General features: G+C 41.6%; 3 protein-coding genes across 3 annotated transcripts; 2 read left to right on the top strand and 1 right to left on the bottom strand.

The window, feature by feature from the left end:
• Window positions 1-265: 265 nt before the first annotated feature.
• LOC119739752 (tetratricopeptide repeat protein 1-like) lies at window positions 266-6,875 on the bottom strand. Its single transcript, XM_038214803.1, has 7 exons — window positions 6,768-6,875; window positions 4,940-5,613; window positions 4,186-4,246; window positions 3,267-3,379; window positions 2,728-2,764; window positions 1,814-1,962; window positions 266-917 (listed from the first exon to the last, which is right to left on the bottom strand). Exons 2-7 carry the CDS (start codon window positions 5,519-5,521, stop codon window positions 723-725), a joined length of 1,137 nt encoding a protein of 378 aa, XP_038070731.1. The 5' UTR covers window positions 5,522-5,613; window positions 6,768-6,875; the 3' UTR covers window positions 266-722.
• A 1,133-nt stretch (window positions 6,876-8,008) lies between these two features.
• On the top strand, window positions 8,009-15,698 carry LOC119740146 (cystine/glutamate transporter-like). Its single transcript, XM_038215355.1, has 10 exons — window positions 8,009-8,888; window positions 9,353-9,478; window positions 10,914-11,007; window positions 11,259-11,303; window positions 11,608-11,731; window positions 12,612-12,715; window positions 13,299-13,395; window positions 14,202-14,351; window positions 14,611-14,788; window positions 15,183-15,698. Exons 1-10 carry the CDS (start codon window positions 8,405-8,407, stop codon window positions 15,242-15,244), a joined length of 1,464 nt encoding a protein of 487 aa, XP_038071283.1. The 5' UTR covers window positions 8,009-8,404; the 3' UTR covers window positions 15,245-15,698.
• Window positions 15,699-17,949: 2,251 nt separating this feature from the next.
• LOC119739972 lies at window positions 17,950-24,981 on the top strand. Its single transcript, XM_038215138.1, has 4 exons — window positions 17,950-18,054; window positions 21,557-21,642; window positions 22,644-22,792; window positions 23,165-24,981. Exons 2-4 carry the CDS (start codon window positions 21,603-21,605, stop codon window positions 23,384-23,386), a joined length of 411 nt encoding a protein of 136 aa, XP_038071066.1. The 5' UTR covers window positions 17,950-18,054; window positions 21,557-21,602; the 3' UTR covers window positions 23,387-24,981.
• Window positions 24,982-27,467: the final 2,486 nt, after the last annotated feature.

Below are 27,467 nucleotides of genomic sequence, written 5' to 3'. Positions count from 1 at the left end.
TCAGAGATTGATAATGTGACGCAGTATTCACACAAACAGGCAAATAGGCCAGTCAAAAAGCAGACGGGTTACCAGGGTATTTCCTGATGCTTCTAATACACTGCTCCCTTCCAAATTCAGTGGGAAAATGGGAGTGTATTTAGCTTGTCAATGAATCCTAAACAACCTGGAAAATATCAGCCTAGTTACGGGTTCCCTAGGTCTTTCCAAATGTCACTTCCTAAGGTTAGATTTTGCGAGAAGTTGATGGAACGAGCCTCGGGTTTGGCTACTGGTCCAGGTACAGATTTGCAAGGTTTTCTGGAATAAACTTTCCAAGGTTGGCTACTGCAAGTCAATGAAATATGGGCATGCGAGTGGGTCACAGTGTTGTTGGAAGGTGTCAGTCTGTAGGTCAAGGGCACAGCTTCGGGGTTTTTTTTCTGGAAGGTTTCTTTTGTGTGAAGTTGATGGAAGTTGTTAGTCTCCTTGTCCGGTACAGATTTCTTAAGTTTTACATATTACTACATTCCAAAATTCAACTCTGAACGTCAATAGAAGTTGGGCATGTGGCACAAACCTGGTGCAGCTGGAAGGCGTCAGTCTACTAATCTAGGCACAGTGTCGTAGAATTTTTCTGAATGTTGAATTTTTCTGAATTTCTGAATTTTTCCCATTGTTTCCGCCTGAATATTGCGCTGGAAGTTGAACCTTTTGGCACGTTTCCTACATTTTTACTAGCATTACTTCCCGTTGTTCCCTCCCGGATTCTGGTTGAAGTTGACGGAATAGGAGCCTGTGGCTGGGTCCTGGTTGAACTGGAAGTTGTTCGTCGACAGACCGAACGGACGCAGGCAAAGGTTTCCCAGGTCCTTCAGCTTGGACATCATTTCTTCTTTGAGTTTTTCATTTCGCTCCTTGATCTGATCAGGAAGTCGCTGTAAGAAAAGAATAGAGAGGATATAATTCGGAATTAAGGGAGTCCATTGGACGAATTGAAAAATATTCAATAATTTGCTGGTAACCAATCTACATTTCGGGTAAATTCTTGGTGAAATTGCCTTCACAGTTTCCTAACTCTAATGGTGAAAAAAGACAACTTTGGCACTCTACAGACTGTCCACTGGGCTGATTCAATTGGTCCTGGAGACTGACTAAATTGCCTCACTTAGTAGGAATTAAAACAAAGCACTAAAATCTTTTGAGCCGAAATATCTGCTGGTCGTCTCTCTTGGTCACCATTTTTTAACCAATATATCAGCTAAAGAATATATATTGCTAAAGATAAAGCCACAGGGAAACTGATTGTTACTGTGGAACAGTCTACTAATGATGATGATATCGGCCCAATGTACGCGAAGAGTTAAAACTGTCTTCCATTTCAGCAGGTGTAAGGTTAGGGAAGACAGTGAATTAAACTGGTAATAACTTTAATTTATTTTTATATTTTATTTCTTTCTGGTATTGAAACCAAGGATTCCTCTAAAGTACCATAAGCACTGTAGTTCGAAAGCCTGAAGAAACCTGTAGAGAGAAGGCAATGAGAAGAAATTACAGTTTTAGAGGTGGGAGGAAAAGCCCAGAGGAATATTCTGGGGAAAAGCCACGGAATCAGGTAGGGACTGAAAACCCAATCCACATATTGGCCCGGGCGGGATTCGAATCCGGGTCACAGTGGTGGAAGGCGAGGAAAGTACCGCTACGCCAACCTGACTCCCCCTGATTTGAGGTTCACCAGGTTTTTACAAGATTTTACGGGGTTTCATCCGGTACCTCAAGTTTACCGCGTAATTTTTATGTTTATTGCGTAAGGTTGCATTCTTCCCTAACTCACCATGCAGGCGGCTCTAGCTTCGTAGCAGCCAGGGTCTAGCTCCAGCGCTCTCTGATAGTCCTTCAGCGAGTCCTCCAGTTTGTCGGTCAGCTCGTAGGCCTGGGCCCGACGCAGTACAACCTTCAGATACAGTGGGTTCAACTCCAACGCTGGAAAGGGAAGGGCAAAAATAGGAGAAGCCCACACTGATTTTACAAATACTTAACCCTTACCCAACTGGACCCTCCAACGCATGCCATTATGTGCCTTAAGACAATGGCATATGTTTTTTGCACGGCCCTCCAATATCTGCCATGTCATTTCAAGGGTAACTGGACAGGCACTCCAATACATGCCACAGAGAACAATGAGAGTCCTCTGATAACAAAGTGAGTGCCCCCAGCTGATCAGTATCAGGCACCCTCCAGGGCCTCCAACTCCTGCCAATTGGAGCCTTCACTGTTAAGACAAACTATCTGCCAATAAACTGCAGCTGGAGGGCATTGGCATAACCAACTGACATGCAGTAAACTACCCTCAGAGAGTAAGGGTTAATCTTCACTTAGCCAAATCAGCTTACCGACCACGTTGTTGGAAAAAGGGTTTTTCTTGGTATTTGGTTAGTTAGCAGAATTATCAAGCTGCCCTCAGGTCGATCTGCGATTTGCTCAGCATTGTCGGCATCAAGCAGATAAATAATGCTCAGGTCACAAAACTGAGAAATTGTGTGTTTATCATTGAGTAAGTGGCATCGCTACACAAAATAATCGCAACCATGTTCACATCACCAACGACACCACGACGTTTCACAATAAAATACGATGATCTGGATGGGCGTGCGACGTCGTAACTTCACACAGGTCGAGTGTGAATACGTTCCGTCGCAGCGCAGGTCTCCAAAAACCTATAAAAAAAATTAAAATTTGGAAAATTACCTTTTGTGCAGTCCGTGATGGCACCTTCCAGATCTTCCTAGTATTAAAAACAAGACAATCCAAAAAGACAACTTCAAAAAGTTGCTTACTTGTCCGGAAGTGAAAGATTCAAACATGAACAAACATGAACAAACATTCTTACTGGACATTTCTTTTGTTAGGGGACTATAAATTTGCAAAACACTTGGTTTTTAGGAGGGGGGAAACGCAATAACTTTTAAAATCTGTTCATAAAATTCAGGTACATACAGAGCTTGCAAAAAAAGATATGCGTGTTGTTTTGTACGAAGTTCATTTTAAAAAGTTAAAATATTTACCACTTTCATGAAGTGCTCTAGGCATGGACAAATAAACCCTCCTATGGAAACATGCATTGTCATCCGGGTTATTACTTGGGTCAATATTGGTCAAGACCCCCATTGGTTTGTACACAGTGTGCCAGGAGGTGAGATACAAACATTTTGACCATTGGTGACCTCTTAAATAGTAGGAGGGTTAGCTGAAGGGTGAAAGACGACCAATATTTAATGACGACTAACCTGTCTGACTTTGCAAGCTGCTCTGTTGGCTAACATGATGGACCTGTCTTTCTTATAGCAGAGCGGGCAATGCTGAAGCGCCTGGCTGTATGCATGCACTGCATCTGCAAACTCTACACAGATACAAGCAGTACATGTCAAATCAGTCAGTAACAAGCCAGTATGGCTTAAACTAAAGCCAGAGTCCATCATTTGCAGCTATCCAAAAAGTAACTGGCGTAATTATTGTTGAACATTATACTTGGTTGAAAGATAGTAAGGAAACTAAACTCCCTGTGAACTTATTCTTTCTGGCAAGCTGTCATTTTGAAGAAATCAACAAAAGAAGGCCTTTCCAACGGTGCTTCTTAAGAAGCACCATGGGAAATTCAAATTAGTAGTTCGTTTTGTTATTCGGCGAAGCCCGCGCAAGCATTAGCACAACGCATACGTGGTTGTTATAATTCATCGGATCAGTGCGCGACATCGCGTAGCTGCAATCGGCTCAGTGAGAACGTGTCTCGGACACTGAATTCAGGCCAAATTCAAAACATGATTCAGCAACGTTTGATTTGAAATCGAGATCCTAGAATGTTGTTTGTCTTGAAATATACAGCTAAAACTGAGCTAAAACTTCATCAGGTTAGTTGTTCAGCACCCTTCTTTAGATCTTGAGCACTTTTGTTGCTTCAAACGAACAAAATGCACAAATTACAAATGATGGACTGTACCTTTAACAGACCGGCGTTTATCGCTGGTTTCCGTGGCATAAAAAACTGAGAACCGTTCTGTTTCTCCTGATGGGATAATGGTCCAGCATTTCCCAGTTATTTACCACAACTCGTACAAACAAATGCAGATGTGATCAGTTCAATGTTCAGTCTTTTTGTTGCTTTTAACACTTAGACAAAATCAATTACATGTCAATACCTAAACATACCTCCAGATTTGAATAATTCATTGCCTCTTGTCTTGTGAGTCTGTGCTTCTTCTCTTTTTGCCTGTGTGGGGAAAAAAAAAACAAGATTTCAAACAAGAGTTTAGGGTTCATAATGGACACAGATTGAGACGTTACTCATAATGTTAACTCTTTGACTAGAGAAGTAATAACACAGAATAAAATACGCACAATTTACATGAAGGGAATAAAAGTATTATGTATATGTACTTGGTTAGGTCATCTAATCAGAGTGTTTATGGTTGAAAATCAGCTGCTTTTATGGCTATAATGAGCCCTACAGCCAACGGTGGGTTGTTATTTTGTCCCCTTCAACTCTAGAAGTTCTGTCCCCTTTAACTCTAGAAATTAAGTAAACAGCCCCATGAGCGAGCAGTTTACAGAGCCCAATTTCTTGTTTCTGCACTAAGCGATGTTTCTATTTCCATATCAAGAACCCTTAGTTTCTGGTGTAAGCACAATGCATCACCTGTGAAATATGCTAGCTGCTAAGCATATAATCTGTACAGTTACAGCAGGGACTCTTTGTGGTAAGCAGAGAGCCACGAAGTTTCATCCTGTATTATTTCCACTAAGCGATGTTTCAAATTCCATATCAAGAACCCTTAGTTCCTGGTGTAAGCACAATGCATCACCTGTGAAATATGCTAGCTGCTAAGCGTATAATCTGTACAGTTAAAGCAGGGACTCTTTGTGGTAAGCTGAGAGCCACGAAGTTCCACTCTGTACATTTTACCTGTTTCTCCTCGTCTGTCATCTGCTCTTCCAATTCTCGAACGGCTTCCTCATCGCCAGTCGCCCCTCCATCGAGCTGATCTTGCCCCGCCCCCGTTTCTTCCCCTTCCTCTTGCTCTGCTCTCAGCCCTTCGTGATTTGCGGCATCACCGTACGGCCCAGTGTTCTCCATTATCCTGTTTCTATGTACATGTAATTTGTCATGTTCTACCGGTCTGAAAAACTGCTCATCTTCCGAATCGCTCTCTTGAGAGCTGCCATCGCTTGAGTTTTCACTATTTCTTTTGGCATCCTCTTCAGCGTCATCTGCTGTTCTGTCTTCTGTAGACCCTAACAATTTAGACTGGATCAAGTCATCAACATCTCTTGACACACTTTCCTCGCTACGTTGGTGCTGTCTTGTCTTTGCCTTGTCCTCTGTTTCTTCACTAGTGGCAGTGTTGTCATCGTCATCTTCATCATCATCGGCAACAACTACAGCATCGAAGAATTCCTCATCTGAGTCACTTTCCTCAAGTGACGGAGTCCTCTTTGCATCGGGATTCTGTGGTGGCTCACTAGGCAGACTGCTTGTGGAATCCATAGTGGTTTAAGAAGCAACACAACTCTCAGGATTTTTTTCGTGAAAATTTTATCGACGTAGAGGGTTGCCGACTTAATACCCAGAAAACTCTTCTGGAAAGAAAAATATTTTCAAAAAGTCATAAACATGTAATATATTATTAGTCGTACCACAACTTGCACAAGAACGATGTATCACAATTTACTGATGGTTTTGGGAAAGTTGAGTTAAGCTACACTGGCTCATTTTTCACACTGGATCCCGGTTCTTCACCGATCAAAAGCAATTTAGGGAAAAGTTCCGTACTCGGACATCAATTTATCTGCTGCCAAACATATTAATTGTCACCTCACCTTGTCATTTGAACCAAGAGAAATCCAGGAAGCTGTGTTAAGGTGAAAAAAATTTACTCAAAATGTGTTTTTAGAGCACATTTTGGATGCATACGTCGTGCAGAACTAACTTGAAGCAGCCGGTCAAAACTGATTGTAGTGGCTGAAAAGACAGCGGTACGTTATACACGTGACATCAACAACCATGACGTCGCATGAGCCTGCCAATGATAGTGCAATACGTCATTATGAATATTTATTTTCTCATGAATATTTAGTTTATTTCAATGGATACTTCAAATACGTCCAAAGATTGATTATTGCAACAGCGATCGTGCGCGGCCTAGCGGTTAAGAGTCTCGTGTATCAAGTAAGCGTCAGAGGTTCGAATCCAGATGAAGTAACTGACTGATTAATAAATAGAAATTAAGGAAAGGAGAGGGTGAGAGTAGAGGAGGGAAAGTGGAGGAATAACCATAAAAGATGTAACTTTTGGCGCTAGAAAATTAATTGAAAAAAGTGACGTCCGAGTACGGAATTTTTTCTGCAATTTAGGCCTATATTACATGTGTGGTTTTATGGACCATGTACCATGTCCATGGTTTACTTTACTAGGCATGCTAGGTTAGGTAGCTCATTTTGTAGTCCCTTTGCAACAAAATGGCCCACTGGCATTCCCGTACGTAGCCTATATATATAGCCTAGGGAATCCACCTGGAAACTAGGCCTAGTCAATCGAATCATTGAGGAATAAAAACACTTGTTGGAGTGGACATGTTGGAAGTGTGATAATGATAAAACAGGTAGGCCTAAAACTAAAAGAACAAATGCAAAACACGGGTTACACGGACCATGGAGGAAGGAATCTTGCACGGACTGACTTATTAATTATGGTATAACTATAATGTACTCTTGCTTTAATATATTAAACTTACTTTGAATAATACTTTTCAAATAGCAAAGTTCACACAGAAATTACTGCGATCTTCATTCAATGATGTTGCACATTGACAAAATTCTTTTTGTTTTAAGGCTGTTGAGGGCGCCCTAACGGGGGTTACTTTATTTGTGCTTGGTCTTGAGGGCGCCCTAACATCAACGCGGTTACATTTTTTGAAGTCTTGAGGGCGCCCTTGCCTTTACATGGTCTCATTATTTTGTCACTGACATTATGGAGGATTTGTTGAAATTGTCTACGCATGGAGGAATAAGTTTCCTCCATGGTTTACGTCAAACGCGGAAGGCAGTTTTTGCCTTGCATATAAACGAAATTCCAGTAGTAAATATTTAATGATCTTATTTCCAACTATCACCGTTCCATATTATGCGTTTAGACTAAAACGGGCGCGCTATTTTGAAGTGCTCCTTCAGTTGCGAATTACTTGAAATTTCTAAAAGTTAGATGAAACTTATGATGAAAGTTAGACGAAACTTATGATGAAAGTAAGATGAAACTTGCATCTGATAAAGTAGCTGCAGCTACGAAAGCTTAATTATGCCATAATTTTAATTTTAGTTACTGTCTTTAAACTACTGCCTTCTAATTCTCTATTTAAATGAAAGTTATGGCAATTTTAGAATTTTGAAATCATTTCTCTTATTAGATTGACCATGAGATTGGGATCTGAATGAACAGAAAGTTAACGAACGAAAACAATTCATTTGTTCACAATTTGTTTTTCTTCAGTTTTGACTGTTGAAGTCCCGCTAACCTGGCTGCACCGGCAGGGGCGGATCTAGCTTTCAGGAATCGGGGGGGGGGTGATAATGAAAGGAGGGGGATTGAGAGAAGGCGTGCTGAAAGCTCGTCCGACTATGGGGGGGGGGGGGGGGGGGGGTTGGGGGCACGGCCCCTGAAAATTTTGAAATCTACGGTGGACACCACATGACACAAGTGGGCGCTGTTCATGCATACCAAATTCAAATTGCGCATGTACGTCCCTTAACCTTACATCAAAACGGTGCATTTAAAAAATAAAGCTTTAGTATGCCTAGTGTTTGTTCTCCATTTTTAAGAACTGTTTAATACGTTTGGTCTGTAGGAAAGTTTATTTGGTTCTCACCAAACAATTCTGGGGCGGTGATGCAATGACCCCCCCCCCCCCCCCCTCGGTCATGAAGGGAGGGGGATATCTTCCCCACCCACCCCCCCCCCACCCCCACCACCCCCGATTTACGCCCGTGTATTCTAAGCATTTTAACAGCAAACTGGCGACGACCTGGCAGGTGTTATTACGATAATATTTCCGCAAGGGCGCACGGGTCCAACATGCTTGGCCCGTGAGTTGAACTTTGCACAAAACGCAGTCCCACAGAAACCTTTTTGAGAAGATGATTGGCCCAGTGATTATTAGTTTGTCGAAGGTCAATGATGTTGACGGTTGATAATTGTATTTGTTCATGTACATACAGTGGGCCGAGATAAGCCAACTTTGTACATGTAGGCCTACTCTGTTGAAGTGAAAAACATACGTGCCTCAAATTCGGGAGCAGCAGGTACAATAATTTCAGTACCCGCCAAACACTGATACCTTAAATGTATACGCAGTGAGCCGTCTATGGTCACTAAATCATGGAACTTACAACCGAAATGAGGAGAAAAACGTCCCACGGCAGTGACATCAGTCTGTCGTCGTCGCTAGTCCACCTGAGACGCAACATCAGCCTCTTCAGTGGCATCTGCATCAACATCGGTATCATTATCGGCTCGGGTATCTTCGTCTCCCCCAAAGGTGTCTTACAGGGAGCCGGGTCTCTGGGACTCACCCTTGTCATCTGGAGCCTGTGCGGGGTCTTCTCCCTCCTGGGGGCCCTGTGCTTCGCCGAGTTGGGCACCACCTACCCATCCTCGGGGGCGGTCTACGCCTACCTGAAGGCCATCTACGGTGACCTGGTAGCCTTCCTGTACATCTGGATCAGCGTCTTGATGGCCATCCCCGCGTTTTTTGCCATCGTGGCCCTGACGTTCGGTGACTACTGCCTGCAGCCGCTCTACCCAGACCCGGAATGCCCGCCACCGCGTTTGGTCGTTCAGCTGTTCGGCACAGCTGCCATGCGTGAGTTTTTCAATGATACCTTATCCTCGTTGTAATTAATTCTGCAGGAATAAATTTCACAATTGGCCTCAAAGGAGCTCCCTCTAGAAGTATAGCCCTTCTCACCAGATACAAGCATTCCTTATAGCACATTTCAGATCCTATACGGGAGCGGGACATGTACCACTTCATGGTGTTGGAACGCAACACCCATCCAAGCCAATGAGTAAATTAGTGACACTTTTATCCATTGTTATTGCTGCCAGCGTGGCCTGGCCAAGCTAAAAATTAATGGCCGTATGAACTTATGACCTGATTTTGTGATAAACTTAACGATTAAACAATGCTTGTTTTTCTCCTGGGCCTTGATTTAATGCCATAATGAGACCGGCATTAATGTTATTTCCTGCACAACGATGAGAAATTTTGCGAAGATTTTGTGCGTGTGTGTGAAAATTGTGCATGACGTGTTCTTTTTAATCCAGTGCTACTGGCGATTGTCAACATCGTGAGCACTCGCCTATCTACCCTGGTACAGAACCTGTTCACTATCTGCAAAGTGTTTGCACTGGCTATCATCATTATCACCGGTGTTGTTCAACTGATCAAAGGTAGCCACTCAGAATGTTGCGGGGGGGGGGGGGGGGGGGGTGGTCAAAACCCTTCTTGTTCTCTGGCCTCAGAATCATTTGAAATCTTGAATGTCCAAGCCAAAACACTCTTAAGAATTAATCCCGGGTCACGTTCGACTCAAATTTTACCGGACACTTTTCCGAGACAAAATGTCACCTCTCCAGGGGTAACTTTTCCGGGTGAGTTGACCCAGAAAAGTGTCATTAGACGCAAAAAAAGGTCATTTGGACCGCAAGAAATGGCATTCTTACACGAAAAATTGTCATTTTGTCCCATGCAGGGATTTTAGGTCGAATGTGAATCGGATTCAGAGTTGAATGTGCCCCGAGACTTTTCAGAGCAAAAAACCTACATTTTAGCCTCGTATTAAGACCTAATGAATCCGGAGTATAAAATCGTTGAGAAAAAAATCAGTCGGTCTTTTACACGGGTCCGGGCCGGGTATTCGTGTTGCGGTTAAGCGATCCCTGGTAGAATTTAACCTTTGAAAAGCCTCTCTTTTTTTTAAGCCATATTATCACCCGGGCGATCTCGGGAATGCGAATTTTTGCTTTTCTTCAAATTTGAAAAGCAAGTGAGGAAATTAATTTCTGAAAACACGAACAGTTTTAGCTCAAACAAAATAATGAAGAGTTTTTAATCATGGCCAATAATATTTCATGCTTCCACTTGAGTACAAGCGCGTTTTTCTGTACACGTCTTATGAAAACAAGATTTTTTCGGAAATTTGAGCTACATGTACTTGTGTAAAAATAAAAACATGCCCGAAAGATGTGTATCTGTAAACTCATAAAGTTTTAAGCAAAACCCCCAAAATCGCCCAGCGATCTCGTGTAGATAAAAAGGGCGGATTCCGCCCTCGGCGTTTTAAGAAGGATGAAAAAGAACCACTAGACCGCTTTTGGACCTTTTCCCTTTTAATAAAAAAAATATCTGAACACCCTGCTTAGTTTTGAGGTGACTGAATAACGAATACAAGATTTCCAAACTCAGCCCGCCGTGTGAAAATGGTTTCGAATAGAGCCCTTGTCAATAAGGTCACGTACACTCTGTCTGCAAAAGTTGAAATCAGGGGCAAGTAAATATATAAACACATATATTCACGCCTATACAATGCAAAACCGTTCTGAATAGAATTGCATTTTGGAAATTTAGGGCTGGGCAATGCATTGTGATTTGAATGCGTGATTTATCCTTCCAGTTTTTTTTCACATCCAATGCGTGTTAAGTTTGGCCGGCTTTTTTTTTTTTTAGCATTTAGTGCCATGGTGGGTATGCGCAAAGCTTGGGCTTGAGTCTGCTAGGCTTATTTCAAAAAGGAAAATACACTAACGACAATTACGGGTGATAACCAGAAAGGGACTGAGGACGAGGCATTCACACAATTTCACGCCTTTAATATTATTCATGCAGGTCAGACACAAAACTTCGAGAACGCTTTTGAGGGATCGACATTCAGTGGTCTGGGATTCGCTCTGTACGCTGGACTATTCTCCTACACGGGCTGGTAATGCAAATAGCAGAATTCAATGGGACACAATAGTATGGAGGGCAAAGTGGACAGAACAAAGTGCATTTAATTATTTTGATAACAAGAAAGGTCAAGTTAAACAAGAATCAATAGATAGAAGAAAAATAAGAAATTCAATACATGTGTGGTTCAATTAATAAGCAACAGGATGCCCATTAAATTAATGGTTATAATGTAGTAAACCGTTTAACGCCTAATGTAGCTATTTGGTTTTGTTTTTTTTAAAGGGAAAGTTTAAATTATGTGTCCGAAGAAGTGAAGAACCCAAACAAGTAGGTGGACGATTTTGGCATTACTTTTTTAAACATTATTATAGCACCCATTAACGTCTTAACATTTGATGAACCTAAAATATCGAAAATCGAAGAACGTCTTGGACAGAGTTCATAATGCAAAGCAATGCCAATACAGAGTAAATCACATCTGTAAACTTGGAACAAAAACGTCACATTTACAATTCTTGAAATCCCAATTTGGCTAAACAGGGCGAAACGTCAGTTAAATTCACCGATCTTTAAAGAGAGTGTGGGTCGAACACAATTAACTTTGTGGTCCACGTGATTTTTTGTTTTTCAGAAACCTTCCGCGGGCGATCTTCATCAGCGTGACGACCGTCACGATGCTGTATGTGTTCACCAACGTGGCGTACTTCACAGCAATGACGCCGGCGGAGCTTCTGGCCTCGAACACCGTTGCAGTGGTAAGCCGACGGTGAATGGATTCCGCCGACGAGTTAACGGTCAATGATTCATTGTTGGGTCTGTCGGAGAGGTCTTTAACACACCTTGAACGGCCCGGGCGACGGACAACATCCCAGTGCGCTGAATATTAAGTCTTAAAGTTATGATTTTCATTAATCAGAAGATAAACTCCCCCTTCGTTCTTTAACCAATGGGACACTTTCACCACGATATTGTTGTACGGCATGGTGGCCGAGTGTACCAGTTTGTAGAGGTTTCATATAGAAATAACTGCATGATATTACTACATACAGGGTGAGTAAAAAAAAACCACCGAAACCCAAATGTTGAGACCATTGTTTTAGTGAAGTTCTGCATGTAGCACTTTCAAAATATACGATATAAAAACCCAATTCATAAGCTTTCTTTTAGTACAAAAATCATTCGAATCACTTGTGTACTTTTCAAGTTACAGAATTTTAAACACAACCACCGTTTTAAGGTTCTGTCATCCACGGATCACAAAACAGTTCAGGGATGTGTGTGAATTGTTTTCGTTTTGCTGAAAGAACGCACACTTTTTTATGATCCGTGGACAGAACCTTAAAACGGTGGTTGTGTTTAAAATTCCGTAACTTGAAAAGTACATGAGTGATTTGAATGATTCGTGTACTAAAAGAAAGCTTATGAGTTAGGCTTTTATATTCTAGAATTTGAAAGTGCTACATGTAGAACTTCAATAAAACAATAGTCCCGACATTTGGGTTTCGGTTTTTTTACTCACCCTGTACAAAGCCAAGCCCTTTTCTCCCTAGGCTCTCTGTCCCTTCGTGATACTGCTAAAGATGTGATTGTCAGAGATTATTTATTAGTCCGTATTTCTTTTTTACTTCATTTTAGACATTCGGGGATAAGCTGTTGGGCCGATTCGCGTTGGCCATGCCGATTTTTGTGGCACTCTCAACTTTTGGCTCTATCAACGGGAACATTATCGTCTGCTCGAGGTATGTTTTGTCTTTTCAAGTTGCTTCTCACATGGCGTGCTTCATTCTGTAATGCAAGGTTGACATAAAAATCATTGAAAACTGGCAACAATTTCGGAATAGATTTGTTTAAACTAAACAAACAGACAAACAATCCAACAGACCACAAACAGATGTAGAGCTTAATGAATTTTCTGGAAGCTTCGCTGTCGTTCTCCAGCTAAATCATAATCGCAAACACTTGCTGCGTTGCAGATACTACTACAAGCTTATGCTTTATAGACCGTTCTTATCTTCCAGTTTTAAACTTTGAGCGCCATTTTGTATGGCCTGCTACAAGGGCATAAATTTAAGCCTAGTTGGTTAGCAACAAAGTTTGCCCTAAAATGTATAGTAGCACGCTCATTATTAAGAAAAAGGAATTACTTTTTTGTAGAAAGTCTTTGGTAGCGTTTGATGGTTATTATGCTTTTGTTTCTCAACAAGGCAAGGATGATGTTTATAAAATAACAAGTATTCTTCCTTTGCGTCATTTGCCTTCCATAGCCCGTGTTTGGCAAAGAAAGGTTTATAGGCCTGTTTTGCTTTTTGACCCTTACCTCAGGATGCTGTTTGTTGGAGCACGAGAGAGACACTTTCCTTCAATTTTGTCCATGATTCACATCAAGTTTCTCTCGCCACTGCCGTCCATCGTTGTCATTGTGGGTATTATATTTGCCTTTCCTCTTGTTCTAAAACTCAAATACCAAATAAATCAGTCACTCAAAGCACAACGTTACTCTGTCACGACTTTTTTATGACTCGAGAAAAAAATTACGACTGCTTGTATTTCTGTGCCAAACTATCTGCGCAGCAGAGAAAAATAGACCTTGATCATGCTGCCACCTTTTCAGTCATGTTCCCTGTATCCAAATAACAGTACTGAGAGATAATGGTTTTTGTGCAAAAAGGATCCAGACTATTTTTCCTTCCAGCCTCGCTTTGGTTACGTTGATTTGAATGGAAAAAAATCAAGATGGCCGCAACATGATAATGGTCTATATCCTTGCCATTGAAAGGCAACGTCCAGCGATGTATGTGCAGTCCAGAATTGGTTCCTGCCCTCTTTCAGGTTAAGAACAAGAATGGAAAACCGGGACACAATATGCTTGCCCTTGTTGCTTGGGTAGCGTGCCCCCATTCGCACAGGGGTCTTTGCAGCCTCTGTCCCATGGGTACGAGATCTTGCTGCGCCATGTTGTTTCCTATCATGCCTTGCGCGATCTCAACGCGCACGCGGCCATGGAGTCGAGGCTGGGGTCATTGGGATCGTCCGGGAAAAATAATAACTGTGGTGTTGATTTATATTAAATATATCTTAATGAGATGCTATATAGGGACGAATGCAGTCCCATGATGTTAATATTTCGCTTCAGTTTAGGTAACATCTAAGATGACCTTTTGACAGATATACACGTCGCACAAGTCAACATAATGTTCATATAACGATCATTATTTCTTTCTACAGATAGCGCTGTCTGTTTGCTATACGTTTTCCAACGACATCTACACGTTGATCAATTTCTTCAGCTACGTGGCGTGGACATCTATCGGCGCCACCGTGGCCGGCATGGTGTGGAAGCGGTGGCGGGAACCAGACCGACCTCGCCCTTACAAGGTGAAATGGGCATTGAATTAAATAGGCTACCTTTTGTCAAAGTGCACTGACTATTAAAACATTCATTCGGCATGTCTGTAAGCTAATATAGTGTTGCAATGTTTGTGGGTATGTAATTTGAGTGTGTGGTCGAAAAAAACAAACATCAGTTTTAGAGCATGCTTAGAGTTACGCTTGAAAAAGGAAACTGAATTGTAACGAATAGATTAAACAACTTTCTTTGACGACAATTATTCTTGCTCTCATTTTACTCCTGAAGGTTAACATTGTCATTCCAATTCTCTTCGTGCTTGCCGCCATCTTCCTGGTCGTCATGGGAACCATTGACTCTCCCATAGACACGGCAATTGGCGTTGGTATCACCCTAACAGGGATTCCCGCCTATTTCCTGTTTATCTATCCGAAACGTCTGCCCAAGTGGTTGACCAGATTTGAAGGTAAGCAATGCTTTCTTTGCCTTGTTAACTACGGCATCAATGATTAAAATTAATATCCAAGGATAAATTGTTCTCCATATCAGCAGACTACGATCGCAAGTTGTTTTAGTTGTCGCATTTATAGGTAGTTTGAAAACAGCCTCAATATCTCAAGGCGGATTAGTATCGTAGTACCAGCCAGCCTTTGATCGATTCACGGTGACCTGTGACTTAGAGGTCAGATATATTTAAATATTCATGCTGGTGGAGCAGGCCAATAACACAATGTGTAAGGCAGCATTGTAAAGACACAGAACAATGTAAACGGCTGTTCTCCTTTTTAAATATATGGGTTATTTGCAAGCAAATATGGAAATCTCAATACTTTTCTCTGATTTTTTTTCGTTGGAACTAGGGAGAGTCACGCATATTTTACAGATGTTGCTACTGGTGGTGAAGGAGGAGACTATACAATGACCAAGGTGACGTCAACTCGAATTATATCATGTGTGCACAGCTGAGCCTGCGACATTCAAAAGAGAGGCCGCCATGTTTGTCAAGATCTCCTAGGGCGCCCTCTGCCAGGACCTTTGAAACATTTTGTTAATGAAAAAAACCGCGCAATTCACGCCACTCTAACGAATTGTAATTACACCAAATTTGTAATGGATGAGATCATATTTATTCTTTCAAAGCAAATATTTGTGTACACTTCTCAGCCTTATTGTTTGTAACAAATACAACTGTTTTGCCTTTCCCTTATTTCTTGTTTTAAACGGAATGCTGATGCTGATGCCTCAAGAGCTGTATGACTACGGGACATTAAGTGTGACTGAATTTAACTAAAAATATTCTTTTCTTAAAAATACTGATGATTTACAAGACCGAATAAAAAAATGTAGAGTGTCTTCAACTCTCAACTGTTACAATCCCTCTTAGTTTATACTCCACATTTTTAAAGGTAGAATATATCATTTGCAGCTATCCAAAGGGTAACTGACAAATTTTTTTTTGAAAAGCTCTACTTGGTTTAAAGCTATACAGTCCATAATTTCCAACTATCCAAACAGTAACTGACGAACTTATTGTCGAAGAGCACACTTTGTTTGAAGATAGTAGACCCAATTGGGCCTAGTTCTGGCGTGCTGTCATGTTGAAGAAAACAATGAAGGAAAGAAATTTTCAACAGTGCGTCTAAAACGCATTTTTTGAAATGTCCATTAGTAGTTAACTGCCATGGGAGACAAAGGAATTCAAGATATCGAATCGCATCTTTAATTACGGTAATTTTACTGCTAATTTAATATTTAAATCTTTGGTTTCAAGTATTAATGTCATTAATTTTTTTGTTTTAAATCTCCGGAACCATTTGGACTTCCGCACGCTCTCGGGATACCGATGCCAAGTCACTGGCAATGACATAAGTTCCTCGTTTACTGTGAATATAAGACGTCCATTAAAATTCTTGTATGGGATAAGGTATAAAATGCTCTTGAGGACGCCCTTTTACAGGGGAATCACAGACATAATGTCTGTGGGGGGAATCGGGGAAGAGGCAACCTCGTTCCCATGATGTTGAGCCGCACGATCCCAGCACTGCCTGCTCTCTCACCCTAGTATATTGGATCACCACTTGCACATTGACAAATCTTGCACACGTGCACTTATGTGCAAGAATAGCAGGATAGTCTGGTGCATGGCTTGCTTTAAAACTGCGTGTCTGTGGTAAAAACACAGTCAATTCGTCGCGCGCGGCGCGCGTGAGATATCCCAAACCACGATTTTCTCAGCCAACTTAAAAGTTATAATATTCATTCAGCCAATATACAGTATCACATTATATATTAAAGGGTGTTTTTAAGGCTCTGTGGACGTAATAATTCACACTGAACGTTAAAATACGTAATGCACGTTGGAAATGCAAATACCAAGTGTAGGATACAAATCCATTAATATTGCTGTATCGAATCAGGAGACCGGAAGCAAGATTCCCACCCAGGGGTTACTACTGGAAACGAGGTTATAAATATAATAACCCCTGGGGACGAAAGTCAAATTGCTGTCAACTCGTTTTAGACGCTTACACGCGTGAATAAAAATAATGAAGATCTATTTTACGAGTGAAGAAAACTGTTTGATCAACATTTTCCTGCTAATGCGACTTGAAAGACTTAACTGCATTACTGTTATACTGCCCTTCCCTATTGCACATTTTAAGACTGTGTTTGGACTAGAAAGCAAGGATATAACGACCCAATCTTATTGCACGGGGAATAAAGTTCACGAGGGTCACCATACACATTTTCCGGAAGACCACCGCGTGCCGGAAGTTTAGTTGGACAGGACTTTTCCTCAGGTCACCCGGCCACCGCTGAATTAATTTGGGAGCAGGAAGGAATTAATGGACAACCAACTAACATTATGGGGACGCTATTCGAAGCGGACGATCTTGTACACTATCAGACAATAGGTGGCGCTATTTGTTGCGGCATTTTACCGACAGATACAAATTAATTGCTCATTGACAGAAAGGGCCATGTTCGGGCAAGGACCATTAGTCGACTAGTGGTTGATTTGTGACGTACCTTACGCCTGCGCACTGATAGCAACGTGCGAACGTCTCTAGTCAAACGCTGGTCAAAATGTCATCGCAAAACTTCTGGATCCTGGCTCTCTGCTAGCGTTATGAATGCGCGCGGCTATTGGTTACCAGCGACCCAACCAACCCCAGTAGGCTGGTTCCAAATAGTCGACTAGCGTAGTCAACCACCGTCGACTAGACAGAGTTTGGTACGTCACAAATCAACCACTAGTCGACTAATGGTCCTTGCCCGAACTTGGCCATATATGACAAGTGGGCCTAAATCAAACAGCGCCCTCATATTGTGTCTGCCATTATCTCAATAGGCAAATGGTCACCTTGAACTTTACTTCTATAACATGAGCTGGTGTACCAAAGCTATATACAGCACGTGATCGTTATGACGTCACTAAAACTTTCCAGATGACTATGCAAGACATCCAAGACCATTCACCACCAACCTTCGCAACTATACTTCCGCATGTCTCACATACCACTGCAAGAAGTTAGCCAACTGTACCGATTGTCTGCGACTGACTACCGACATGTCACTTCCGTTGTCTGTGATTATTTACGATCCATCGTACCCAATGCACCAATCAGATGCCGGCAATCGGCGGCAGTGGGTGCGGCAGAGCCTTCGCTTCATTTCCACCGACGAAGCAAGAGGAGACGGGTGGTGCCTTAGACTTATCAACATCAAAAGGTAGGCAATAGGCTTTTTTTATCCGAAAAACAAAAGAACAATTTCAATGCTGACCAGATGTAATACAATGGTGTCTAAAATGACAGGGATTTTACTTATCATCCTGATTTTAAAGTTTTCTCTTGTCACTGACGAATTTTATTGTCTTGACGGGTTATTTCTTGCCATTTTAGACACCCTGAAACTTGTGTTGCTATGAAATGTTCTCGTTTTGTAAGAAGCTAGATGTTGGTTGTCAAGTTAGATTAGGAAGTCAAGTAATCGAACGGGACAAATTTGAAATAATGTCCCACAGCAAACATTAATTGAAACTCATCACCAGACAAGTGCTTGTATTTCTCCCAATTTCTTCCCTATATATACAACCTAATTGGGCACAAGCTTCGCACCGCACGCTCACTGCCAGGCTCTGCCCCGGGTCCGCTAGCTCTCGATAGTGATGTAAATGTACATGTGAAGGAATATCTTTCAAGTCATCATATTCTCAAAACGGGACACCGCGGCAGCGCTAGTGGGGACTGAATGTATCAGTTTACTTTCGGAAAAAAGTCCCTAAATAGAATCTTTAAAAATGACTTCTTCCTGATCAGTCTCAAAAATTCTCATCGCCTCAATTTAACTTCTTCCACCTAGTGTAGTGGGCCCTTCATAAGGTCGCTTGTCTTTCAAATGTTATTGTGGCAGATATTAACAGAAGTCATCCGTGCCCTACAACAAATACGATTTTTTTTTCCTCCTGAAAAGAAAATGGCCTTTGAGTGTTTTATTTCAACGAAAACAATCCTTAACCGTTTTGATCGTCTGAAAACCTCGGAAAAATCCCCACTTTTTTGGAGGGTTGCTTTTGCGCAAAAAAAGAGATCCACTAAGAGAGTGGATTACATTGTAATCGATTGTGAAAGAGTGGCGTGAGCCACTTTGCTCCGCGAGAACTGATGTGAGAATCGTTGGGCAGCAAACCATTTGAAATGTGTCCAATATTTTGTCCATAACTAGACGTGGGCCGACTTTTTGTTAGAAAAATAGCAATACAAGTTTCTTTTTTGGTTGAAGCTCAAAATAAGCATGGACAGTAATTTTGAAAGCAATATCACGACAAGAGCTTCAAGTTTCTGATTTCGTTTAGCCTTTACACCTTTTTAAAGTCATGCTGAAAAAAAAACATGGTTTGAGACAAGTTTTTTTAAAAATTAATTTGGTTACCTGCACTGTATACAAGGCAATGGAGTAACTGTGATTTCTAATCCCCGATCCTTTCCGCGTGACATTTAGCACATTCGCGAGAAATCTGAAACCTCACATGTGTTTCGTATTAGAAAAGGGCCGTTGTTGTGCAGCAGATCAGTCGCGGTTTTCAGCCTCAGAAAGTGTGCCAAAAAAAAGTGACGATAATGATTGCAATATGAGTTGCTTTTGGTTCTATGTGATGTGGTGATTTTCCACGACCCGCCACGTCACTCACAGATGCCGCGCGATTGGTCAACAATTTTGCTTTCCGCTATTTCGCAAGAGGCGCGTACAAAACACTTTAAAGGGCCCATGTAGGCCTGATAGAATGCAGCCTTGTGTGTTTCATTTTACACAGTTCAATTTTCATCTTGTCATTCAAGGCAGATGCTTTATTCTTAACAACTATTTCAGCATTTAAAAGTTGCCGGCATTTGGGTTTTTTTTGCCGCGGTCAACTTTCTGTTTGTGGTGTGTCAATGTTGTTTCGGTAAAGGATAGACTTTAAATTGTTAAGCAAACATTGAAAACTAAATGTTTTTTATAAGTTCATCAATGTTACCACATTCCAACAGCTTATCAGCAGTTGCCAGCATTTGGGCTTTCGCCACGGTCAGCCTTTGTGGTGTTTTACCGTTGATTCAGTAGATGATGATTTGTTTAGCAAACTTTCAATAGAAAATGTTTTAATAAGCTACATTTTGGGTGCATTTGTATACTAAAAGAGTGCGTGCCTAAATTGACATCACAGCAACAGCTCCCTCATTTGTCAGGAAGAAGTAAACTTTAAAACAAATTAAACCGAAGTTCTTTTTTTATTTTCATACATTTCCAGACCAAAGAATGGATATTCGCACCAAATACATGTCAGTGTAAAATTTATGTCATGACCTTTAATATTAGTGCCGTCCTCTCTCAAGGAATACTGCAAGGAAGAAGCACACGACGAACCAGGGGTTGTGCGATCAAGGTTAATGACCAAAAAAAAAATTGAAGGCAGGAAATGTGTTACCCCATGGTGCCTTCATTTTTCTTTTTACCTAACTCGTGATAGCTTTCGGGTCCGGGTCAAAGTAAGACTGCTTTAAAAACTGTAAGTAAATGCGCATATGTCTCTACCAGCTGTGGTCCCCAAGGCCAAAAGTAAAGGCTACTGTATGTGCTTCCTGAAACCACTGTCGCGTTTCCTAACGTTCCACCAAGAAGGAAGTAGATGCAAGAGGTCCGGTTCGGGCAGACCAAGGAAGCTCAAATAACCCAGCAGGATTCTTTTTCATGGTCAACTTTTTTTTTAGTTCCTGCTTTTTTTTTCTTCTTTTTTTTTAATTTCAAAGAGGTTACACCATTTTTGGTCTAGGCAGCCAAATTGAAAGGGCAATGCAATACTTTTTACCCCCACGGCAATGTGAACAGTGTTCGTCACAACATTAGCATCCTCAATTGTCCGGAAAAGTTCAGATTTTTATTTTTTTTAAAGACAAGTGCACTTTTCAATAAAATTAACCAAAAAGGAATGTCAAATAGTTTTCATTCATTTAAGAGGAGTAAAGACTTACACGAAATGTGTTCCTAAGAAAAAAAAGGTCATCTTATGAACCCTTAAAAGGGTCCACGTAATGTAATGCTTTTAATGCAGTTCTTGCGAATGCACCTTTGTGTCCCATTTTACTTTCCTTTCCATTTCTTTTTGCCATTTTTAAGAGCATTTTGGTGCATTTTTTGGTGGTTTTTTTTTGCTCATGCGAATTTGCCTTTGAGCAAAAGTGTGATGACATTTCGGGCAGAAAACACAATGTTTACAGCTATTTCAGCGCAACAATTTGCCAAAATTTTGGACTTATTGCTTTCGTTAATTTTCTTTTCTGTGGTGATTCGTTGTTGTTTCAGTGAATGACAGTAGGCCAATAAGCAAAGTACTCTCACAAAATGTTTTTAAGGAGCACATTATGGGTTCACCAATTGACAGTGTCTTCCTGAAATGACGTCACAGCAACAGCGCCCTGATTTGTCCGGAAAAGCATGGACATTAATTCAAATGTTTAAAGAAGTGCACTTTTCAATAAGATTGACAAAAAAAGATGTCGCGTTGATTTCATACATTTAAGAAGAGTAAAAAGTTGCACAAAATATGTTCCCAAGTAAAATTCATATTATGGGGGCATTGACGTTCCAGTGTGCTAAGAGTATATATGGTAATCACCAGAGTTTTACATCATTAACAAAATGGCTCTGACTATACGGCTCTACCATATTCATGCTCGTTGGTACCATGCAGGTTTACTGCTGTGTCTAGCCGTGTGCAAGTCTACCTGTGATCCACCATGAAGCTTCTCACAGCCGCCATCTTTCTGACCTCCATCGGTAAATGTCTTATTCATTTCAATTTGTACATTCTTAAAGCTCAAGAACATGCATGGGTGACACTGATTTCAGTTAGTTGAACAAGTAAACTGACCATTTCGCTGGTATCCATCTCCTAGTATCCATCTTTGTTTTGGGACGGATGCAGTTGACCCACAGAGGCACAGACTCTGGGTGAACACTTCCGCTGCGCGCTTACACGTGCGCATATAATGAGCATTGATCATGGGAGATGCACTTTTAGAATATTGTTTCACTCAGAAGGGTTTGAGAAATTGATTAGTGATCAGAGGCGCCCTTGGATAGGGCAGTTGGTATACGAGCGAACATGACAACTCTTTTATACAGTAAACCTAAACAAACGACCTCCCCCCCCAAAAAAAAAAACCACCCTCAATGGAAAATCTAACTCAAAGTTTTGACCCTGAACTGATGCCAGCCTAAGAATGAACGCAAGAAGATGGTTACAAAAAGTACTCAAATGGTTTTAAAAAATACACTCAGATTTCTGAAAAGTGCAGATTTTCAGTGGGTCCGAAAAATTGACATGGTATTATTTAGGGGTTATCTGAGTGCAACTTCTAATAAATCCAAACAATAAAACCAGACAAAGTAAATGTAATGGAAAGCTTAAACAATCAACGTGTGTTTCCTCGAACGACTGCAATATTCCCACTGTGTCCTATGAACCAGAAAGAAAAAAAACAATCAGTGTTTTGACTATCTTTGTTGACATTTTAAATGTTACACTGGTCGATAACATAGTACGTGTACGCCCTTGGGAGGTTTTCGAAGTCGGCCTCATTTCTATTTAACTTCATGTCTTCTCAACTAAATCCCCCATTTACATGACTCCGCACATTTTCAACCCCAACACAAATACGCCCTATGCCTTACCCGATCTATATGATCGGATAAATCAGCTTGTAATGAATAAAGCCATTTCGTTTTGAAAATGTAATGGGAGTTCTTCGTATTTGTCTTCTCATTATGGACCACAGCTGGTATCCTGGGTCTCCAGTGTTACACCTGTACGTCAGGGAGTGGTGCTCCTACTGACACCAATGCCTGCGGTGATCCGTTCAACGCGGCCACCACCGATACTAACGTCTTGAAAACTACCTGCCCGACTGGCCTAGACGTGTGCGCTGTGAGTGTATAGCTCTTAAAGTTGGGAGTAACTCAAACAAATCAATATTTTAAGACAGGTTCATGTGTCCATGGTTTACTTTGAAGACGCAGAAAGACGAGAGTATCTAGTTAAAATCCCTCCTATCATAATTAAATTGGTTTCAGTTTTGCCCTTCATCGGCGACGTAAGTTGGATAAGCATCGCATATTTCTCATACTAGTGCAGACGTCTCACCACCGACCGCCGAACTTGCAGGGGTCGGTTGCAGTAACGTATACGTATACTCGCTCACTGCACGTTGATTTCATCTGCGTTTAAGTACGTGTATTGTGGTAGTGTTTATACTGGGAAATATTGGCTGAACAAAACTTATTGTTTTATTTCACACAGAAAACCACTGCATCCAGTGGTGATCTGAATCTGGTGGCAAGGGCTTGTTACGCGAGTGCTGGCTGTCCCGAGCAAGGTGCTTGTTCCTCCGGCAGTTTTGGCGGCTCGTCTGCTACAATCTGCTGCTGCAGTGGGGAGCTGTGCAACGCAGCTGGATCGGTGACCGTCAACATCATCACTACCGTTGCCGTTATCTTCATGGCAATGCTGTTTACACTATAAACTCTTTAAACTAGTATTATCCCCGCATGATAGTGTGTCGGCTACTGACCTCTATACTGACCGGTCTGGTTGACAATGCGCCTGTACCGTGAAGCAACTGTCCGCCATCTTTGTTCCCCCATGACGTATAGGTTTTCTTTCCAAGCCTGCTGCGGCTTTGGAGCACGTGTTTGGAAGTTGGTGGGGGGGGGGGGGGGGTGGAAATAGGCCAATCAGCGTATAGATTTCAGTCCAGTTACTAGTTAGTATAGTGGTCAGTGGGGGCAGGCATGTACATGTAGACGCTGAGATGATTATTTAGGTCTTGAGGTGATTGCGAGATTACAGAGGGCGCCCTTATAGCGGCTCAATCAACTCATCCAAGGGAACTAACTTGGATCAGAGCCGCCTATTTGTCTCGTTCCATCATACGTTTGATAGCCTTAATAAAGGGTCAGACCCGCTATTCGTAGTTTGGTATTCCAAATGTTAAAGTACACATAAGGATTTAGCCTAATAATAAGTTAACTCAAATTAGCATTTGACCTAATTTGACCTATCATAAAGATCTGACCTGAAAACGTGATTCTGGGATAAGCAAAGTAATTATGCACACAAGTCTAAACATGCTGTTTCTGCAATCCGCAACGCTCACACGCAAACAAGAAGATTGAAAAGTTGTTCGTACGTGGATGGATCATTAAATAAACCAGTAAAACATTGCACACCGTCCACAATAGTTTTCAAAATTACTGTACACTTGATTCAGAACCAGAACTTTTTTCATTTCCGTATTTCCAAGACGATCATGCACGCTTGTGGCGATCTATTTTCATCAGGACTGCCAGATTGTGATGTACGAACGCGCAGTTGGAATACCAAAATGGCGTTCATTCAGTTTCTTAGTAGAGCACGTAGTTTTGATATAAGACAAACAGATCATATACTTAGAAATTGCGGGGTTTTTGTGTGAATTGTTTTTGGTTACATGACGTTTTTAGTCAAGACTGAGGTATATACTATGAAGTCTTGACTGCTTGTAAATAGCATATAAAAATGATCTGATATTCATAATGTATATTTACTGCAATGCTACAGCATCCGAGAGCTTTCATAAGTTCTTTGAAAACTTTGGATTAAATTAGAAAGCAAACCTGATGATAACCTTCAATAATTTGATAACACAATAATTTGGGATCCAGAGATGAAGCTGAGCTGGAGACACACCCGGGGTTTCAGAAACACCCTTCCGTGTTCCCCACGGTGCTGCGCAGGCGCACGACGGATACGAGTGTCATGTGAATACTTTTGCAAGGATCTTCCGGTGTGGTGTATCGTAATGGTTTCCGCATTGCAGGCTTGAAGATTGGAGACTAAAGCTTTTGTTTGTGGGGTCAACATAAATCAGAACTTCGGCGATATCCATATTACATTCCAAAAATAAACACCAACCTCATCTTTTGAGAGGAAATTTCACATAGAGAATATCGTCTTCCGGGCAAACAAATCCCAGTTTCTTTGCCTGGCTGTGTCGGTAGAAAGTTCGAATGAGTAAATGCTCTCTCAAGCTAGGGCAGATTTGTATGCATGTGTGAATAAAATGATGATCTACTGAATGAATAAAGTTTACTTTGTGCTACTTATTTTGTGTGTGCCGATTTGCACTGTTGATAGACGAAATATATTGAAAAGAAAATGAAAGATGACATGTTGAGCATTATTTTTTTCTGTGCAGCCTGAACACCTGTGAGAGTTCTGAGTATTTTTAGAAGAATTTTGAAGTATGGGCATTTATCACTGGTGGAACTTAGGGAACTTTTTTTTTTAGTGGGGTGCACCCCCAAGTTCCCGAGACTGGATTCGATTCTTCTTGTTGATAGCGCCCTCTATCTTGCCCATGCACGCAATGGACGGGCTGTTTTAAGGGATTCAAAAACCCAAGGCACTCTTGGAACTTGACTAACCCCGTAGTGGCGGAAGCATAGTGCCAGCTACTACGCTGCCGTTGGACGATCGTTTGTGAAATGGCAGACAAAATGCTTCCGCCTTATATTGGGGAACCACAGTCAGCGCACACAGTCGTGTTTTACTATACTCTCGAGGACAATGCTTTGTCTTTTCCTTTGTCCCTGTAATATAACACTCTCCCATAGACTAAGCACACAAACGCACGACCGAGGACCGATTTCAACAAAAGATGAACTCTCGAGGACAACAAAGAATCTGTTGTTCTCCCTTTGTCTGTCTGTCTGTCCTCGGGGTGTATATAGTTCACGTACACATATACGTTCCCACATGGGACCTTTGCTGCCGTGCACTGACGAAGCGCCCTCTTTCGACTACCACATAGGTTATGTCCTAGCCACTTCCGAATTATTTGGCTACCTACCGCCGGCAAGACACACATGTATGTGGGGAAGTGGCTCTGTGTCTGTTGGTACGTGTGTATAGTAGCAAGCCATAACCTGCAGCTTAATATTCTGACGCAACCACGCATAATTGCGATATATATTTTATATGGCCACAATGGTCCGCTTGCGATAGCGCCCCCACCCTGCAATTGTGTGTTAAATCATATGACTCTATGGGTGAAATATACCGAAAAAAACCGCCAAAAACAAAACAGAAATAAATTCTAACAATTGAGAGGAATTTGGAGATGAATGGTGCCTGTGTTGTTCGTCCCAATAACTTCAGTGTGCACTGAACGGGTGTGAATATTGTGAATTTTTGACACTTCGATCCTTTCGTCACAAGATTAACCACATAACTACATTTCAACAAAAGGTGTTCCACATTTTATGCGTGCCTCCCATTATTTGTCGCGTAAGCTGCCACCCCCCCCCCTAGAACGCCCCTCCTTTTTACTTCACAATACATTTGAAACCTCAGTATGCAATTCCAAATGATTCAGGCCATGGTGAGAAGAAAATAACTTTTCCAAACAAAGATATATTTATTCATACCGAAAGTATTGGCCACATTATTTCAGGTTTCCGGTCGCTGCCGAAATAGACGGTTGGGTCAAAAGAGCTGCTGCCGATCAAGGTCACGATCATGATTTTAAAACAAATTTGCAATCATGTAGCTATCCAGACTCACGCCAAGCCAACAAATATCAGAAGTGAATCAAAACGATCGTAAAAGACCTCAGATTCAGACAGGGCAAATTCAAGCATTTAATTTTCTGCTGACTAGAGCCACATCGAAAATCACGACCATTCGGTAACTCTTTTGGTTTCAACATCTTGCGCGTGTTCGTCACTCCTGTTTCAAACGTCAACTATGTCAGCGCGACTGTGGAATGTACGAAATTTCCTCTCAATTCTCATAGCCCGTACCAGCACGTATAGCTTTTAACCCGAACACAAACCTTATAACCCTAACCCTAATGGGCAAGCGTTTAACACCCGGTGCAATAATAGCTTAAGTCCGAAATAGTTCAGGTGACGCGAATTTCGTGAGCAGTACCGCTCCCTTATCAAATCTGAATAATATTCTAATAAGGGTATTAATACTTATTCTCGATTAACCCTGCGAGCAACTTAGCAAAAAAAAATCACACGGAGTGGCCACGTGGAGAATTTTATCGCCACATGTGTTTCTAGGTCAATAACCCCCGCATGCCTGTACATGCACAAGATATAGGTCATTCACATCGTCAGGGATTGTTTACAACCTCTCTGAGCTATGGGCGGCACGAGGGGTTGACACAAAGAGATCGGCGGTTTGGCCACCATTTTCTCAAATTACTGCACAAAGGCATGAGCCGCCATCTTGGCTTCTGTCTTTCAACACTCCTTACTCCGGAGTGGCTAGGGTCTGGCCAGTGGGAGTCTACAGGCTTGTGGTGTATAGTAGGGGTGAGGATTAGATGGAAGCTTGGCCTAATTGGCCCATTGAAAAAAGGATTATGCCCATATTTAGAAAATGTGGAGAATTTTATAACCGCTTCGCTGCTCGGAGGGTTAATAGAACTATAACTTGAAGGGAGACGATGTCATGGAACAGTTCTGATTCAGCCTCCAAATGTGATTTGTTTTTGTGGGGGGGGGGGGGAACTAACGTCCCTGATTACCAAGCTCAACATTTTGCCGACTAG

The sequence above is a fragment of the Patiria miniata genome, unplaced genomic scaffold (assembly GCF_015706575.1).
Source record: "Patiria miniata isolate m_02_andy unplaced genomic scaffold, ASM1570657v1 HiC_scaffold_4, whole genome shotgun sequence".
NCBI lineage: Eukaryota > Metazoa > Echinodermata > Asteroidea > Valvatida > Asterinidae > Patiria > Patiria miniata.
The sequence above is the reverse complement of the archived record's forward strand: the minus strand, read 5'-3'. Positions and strand labels throughout refer to the sequence as shown.

Coding starts and splice junctions, on each gene's coding strand:
- LOC119739752 (XM_038214803.1), bottom strand. CDS start 5,521: ATGGATTCCACAAGCAGTCTGCCTAGTGAGCCACCACAGAATCCCGAT. Junction 3,380..4,185: donor TGAATTATTCAAATCTGGAG/GTATGTTTAGGT, acceptor GTATCTGTGTAG/AGTTTGCAGATGCAGTGCAT. Junction 1,963..2,727: donor CATCACGGACTGCACAAAAG/GTAATTTTCCAA, acceptor TTCCCTTTCCAG/CGTTGGAGTTGAACCCACTG.
- LOC119740146 (XM_038215355.1), top strand. CDS start 8,405: ATGGAACTTACAACCGAAATGAGGAGAAAAACGTCCCACGGCAGTGAC. Junction 11,304..11,607: donor GAAGTGAAGAACCCAAACAA/GTAGGTGGACGA, acceptor TTTGTTTTTCAG/AAACCTTCCGCGGGCGATCT. Junction 11,732..12,611: donor CCTCGAACACCGTTGCAGTG/GTAAGCCGACGG, acceptor ACTTCATTTTAG/ACATTCGGGGATAAGCTGTT.
- LOC119739972 (XM_038215138.1), top strand. CDS start 21,603: ATGAAGCTTCTCACAGCCGCCATCTTTCTGACCTCCATCG. Junction 21,643..22,643: donor CATCTTTCTGACCTCCATCG/GTAAATGTCTTA, acceptor TATGGACCACAG/CTGGTATCCTGGGTCTCCAG. Junction 22,793..23,164: donor CTGGCCTAGACGTGTGCGCT/GTGAGTGTATAG, acceptor TATTTCACACAG/AAAACCACTGCATCCAGTGG.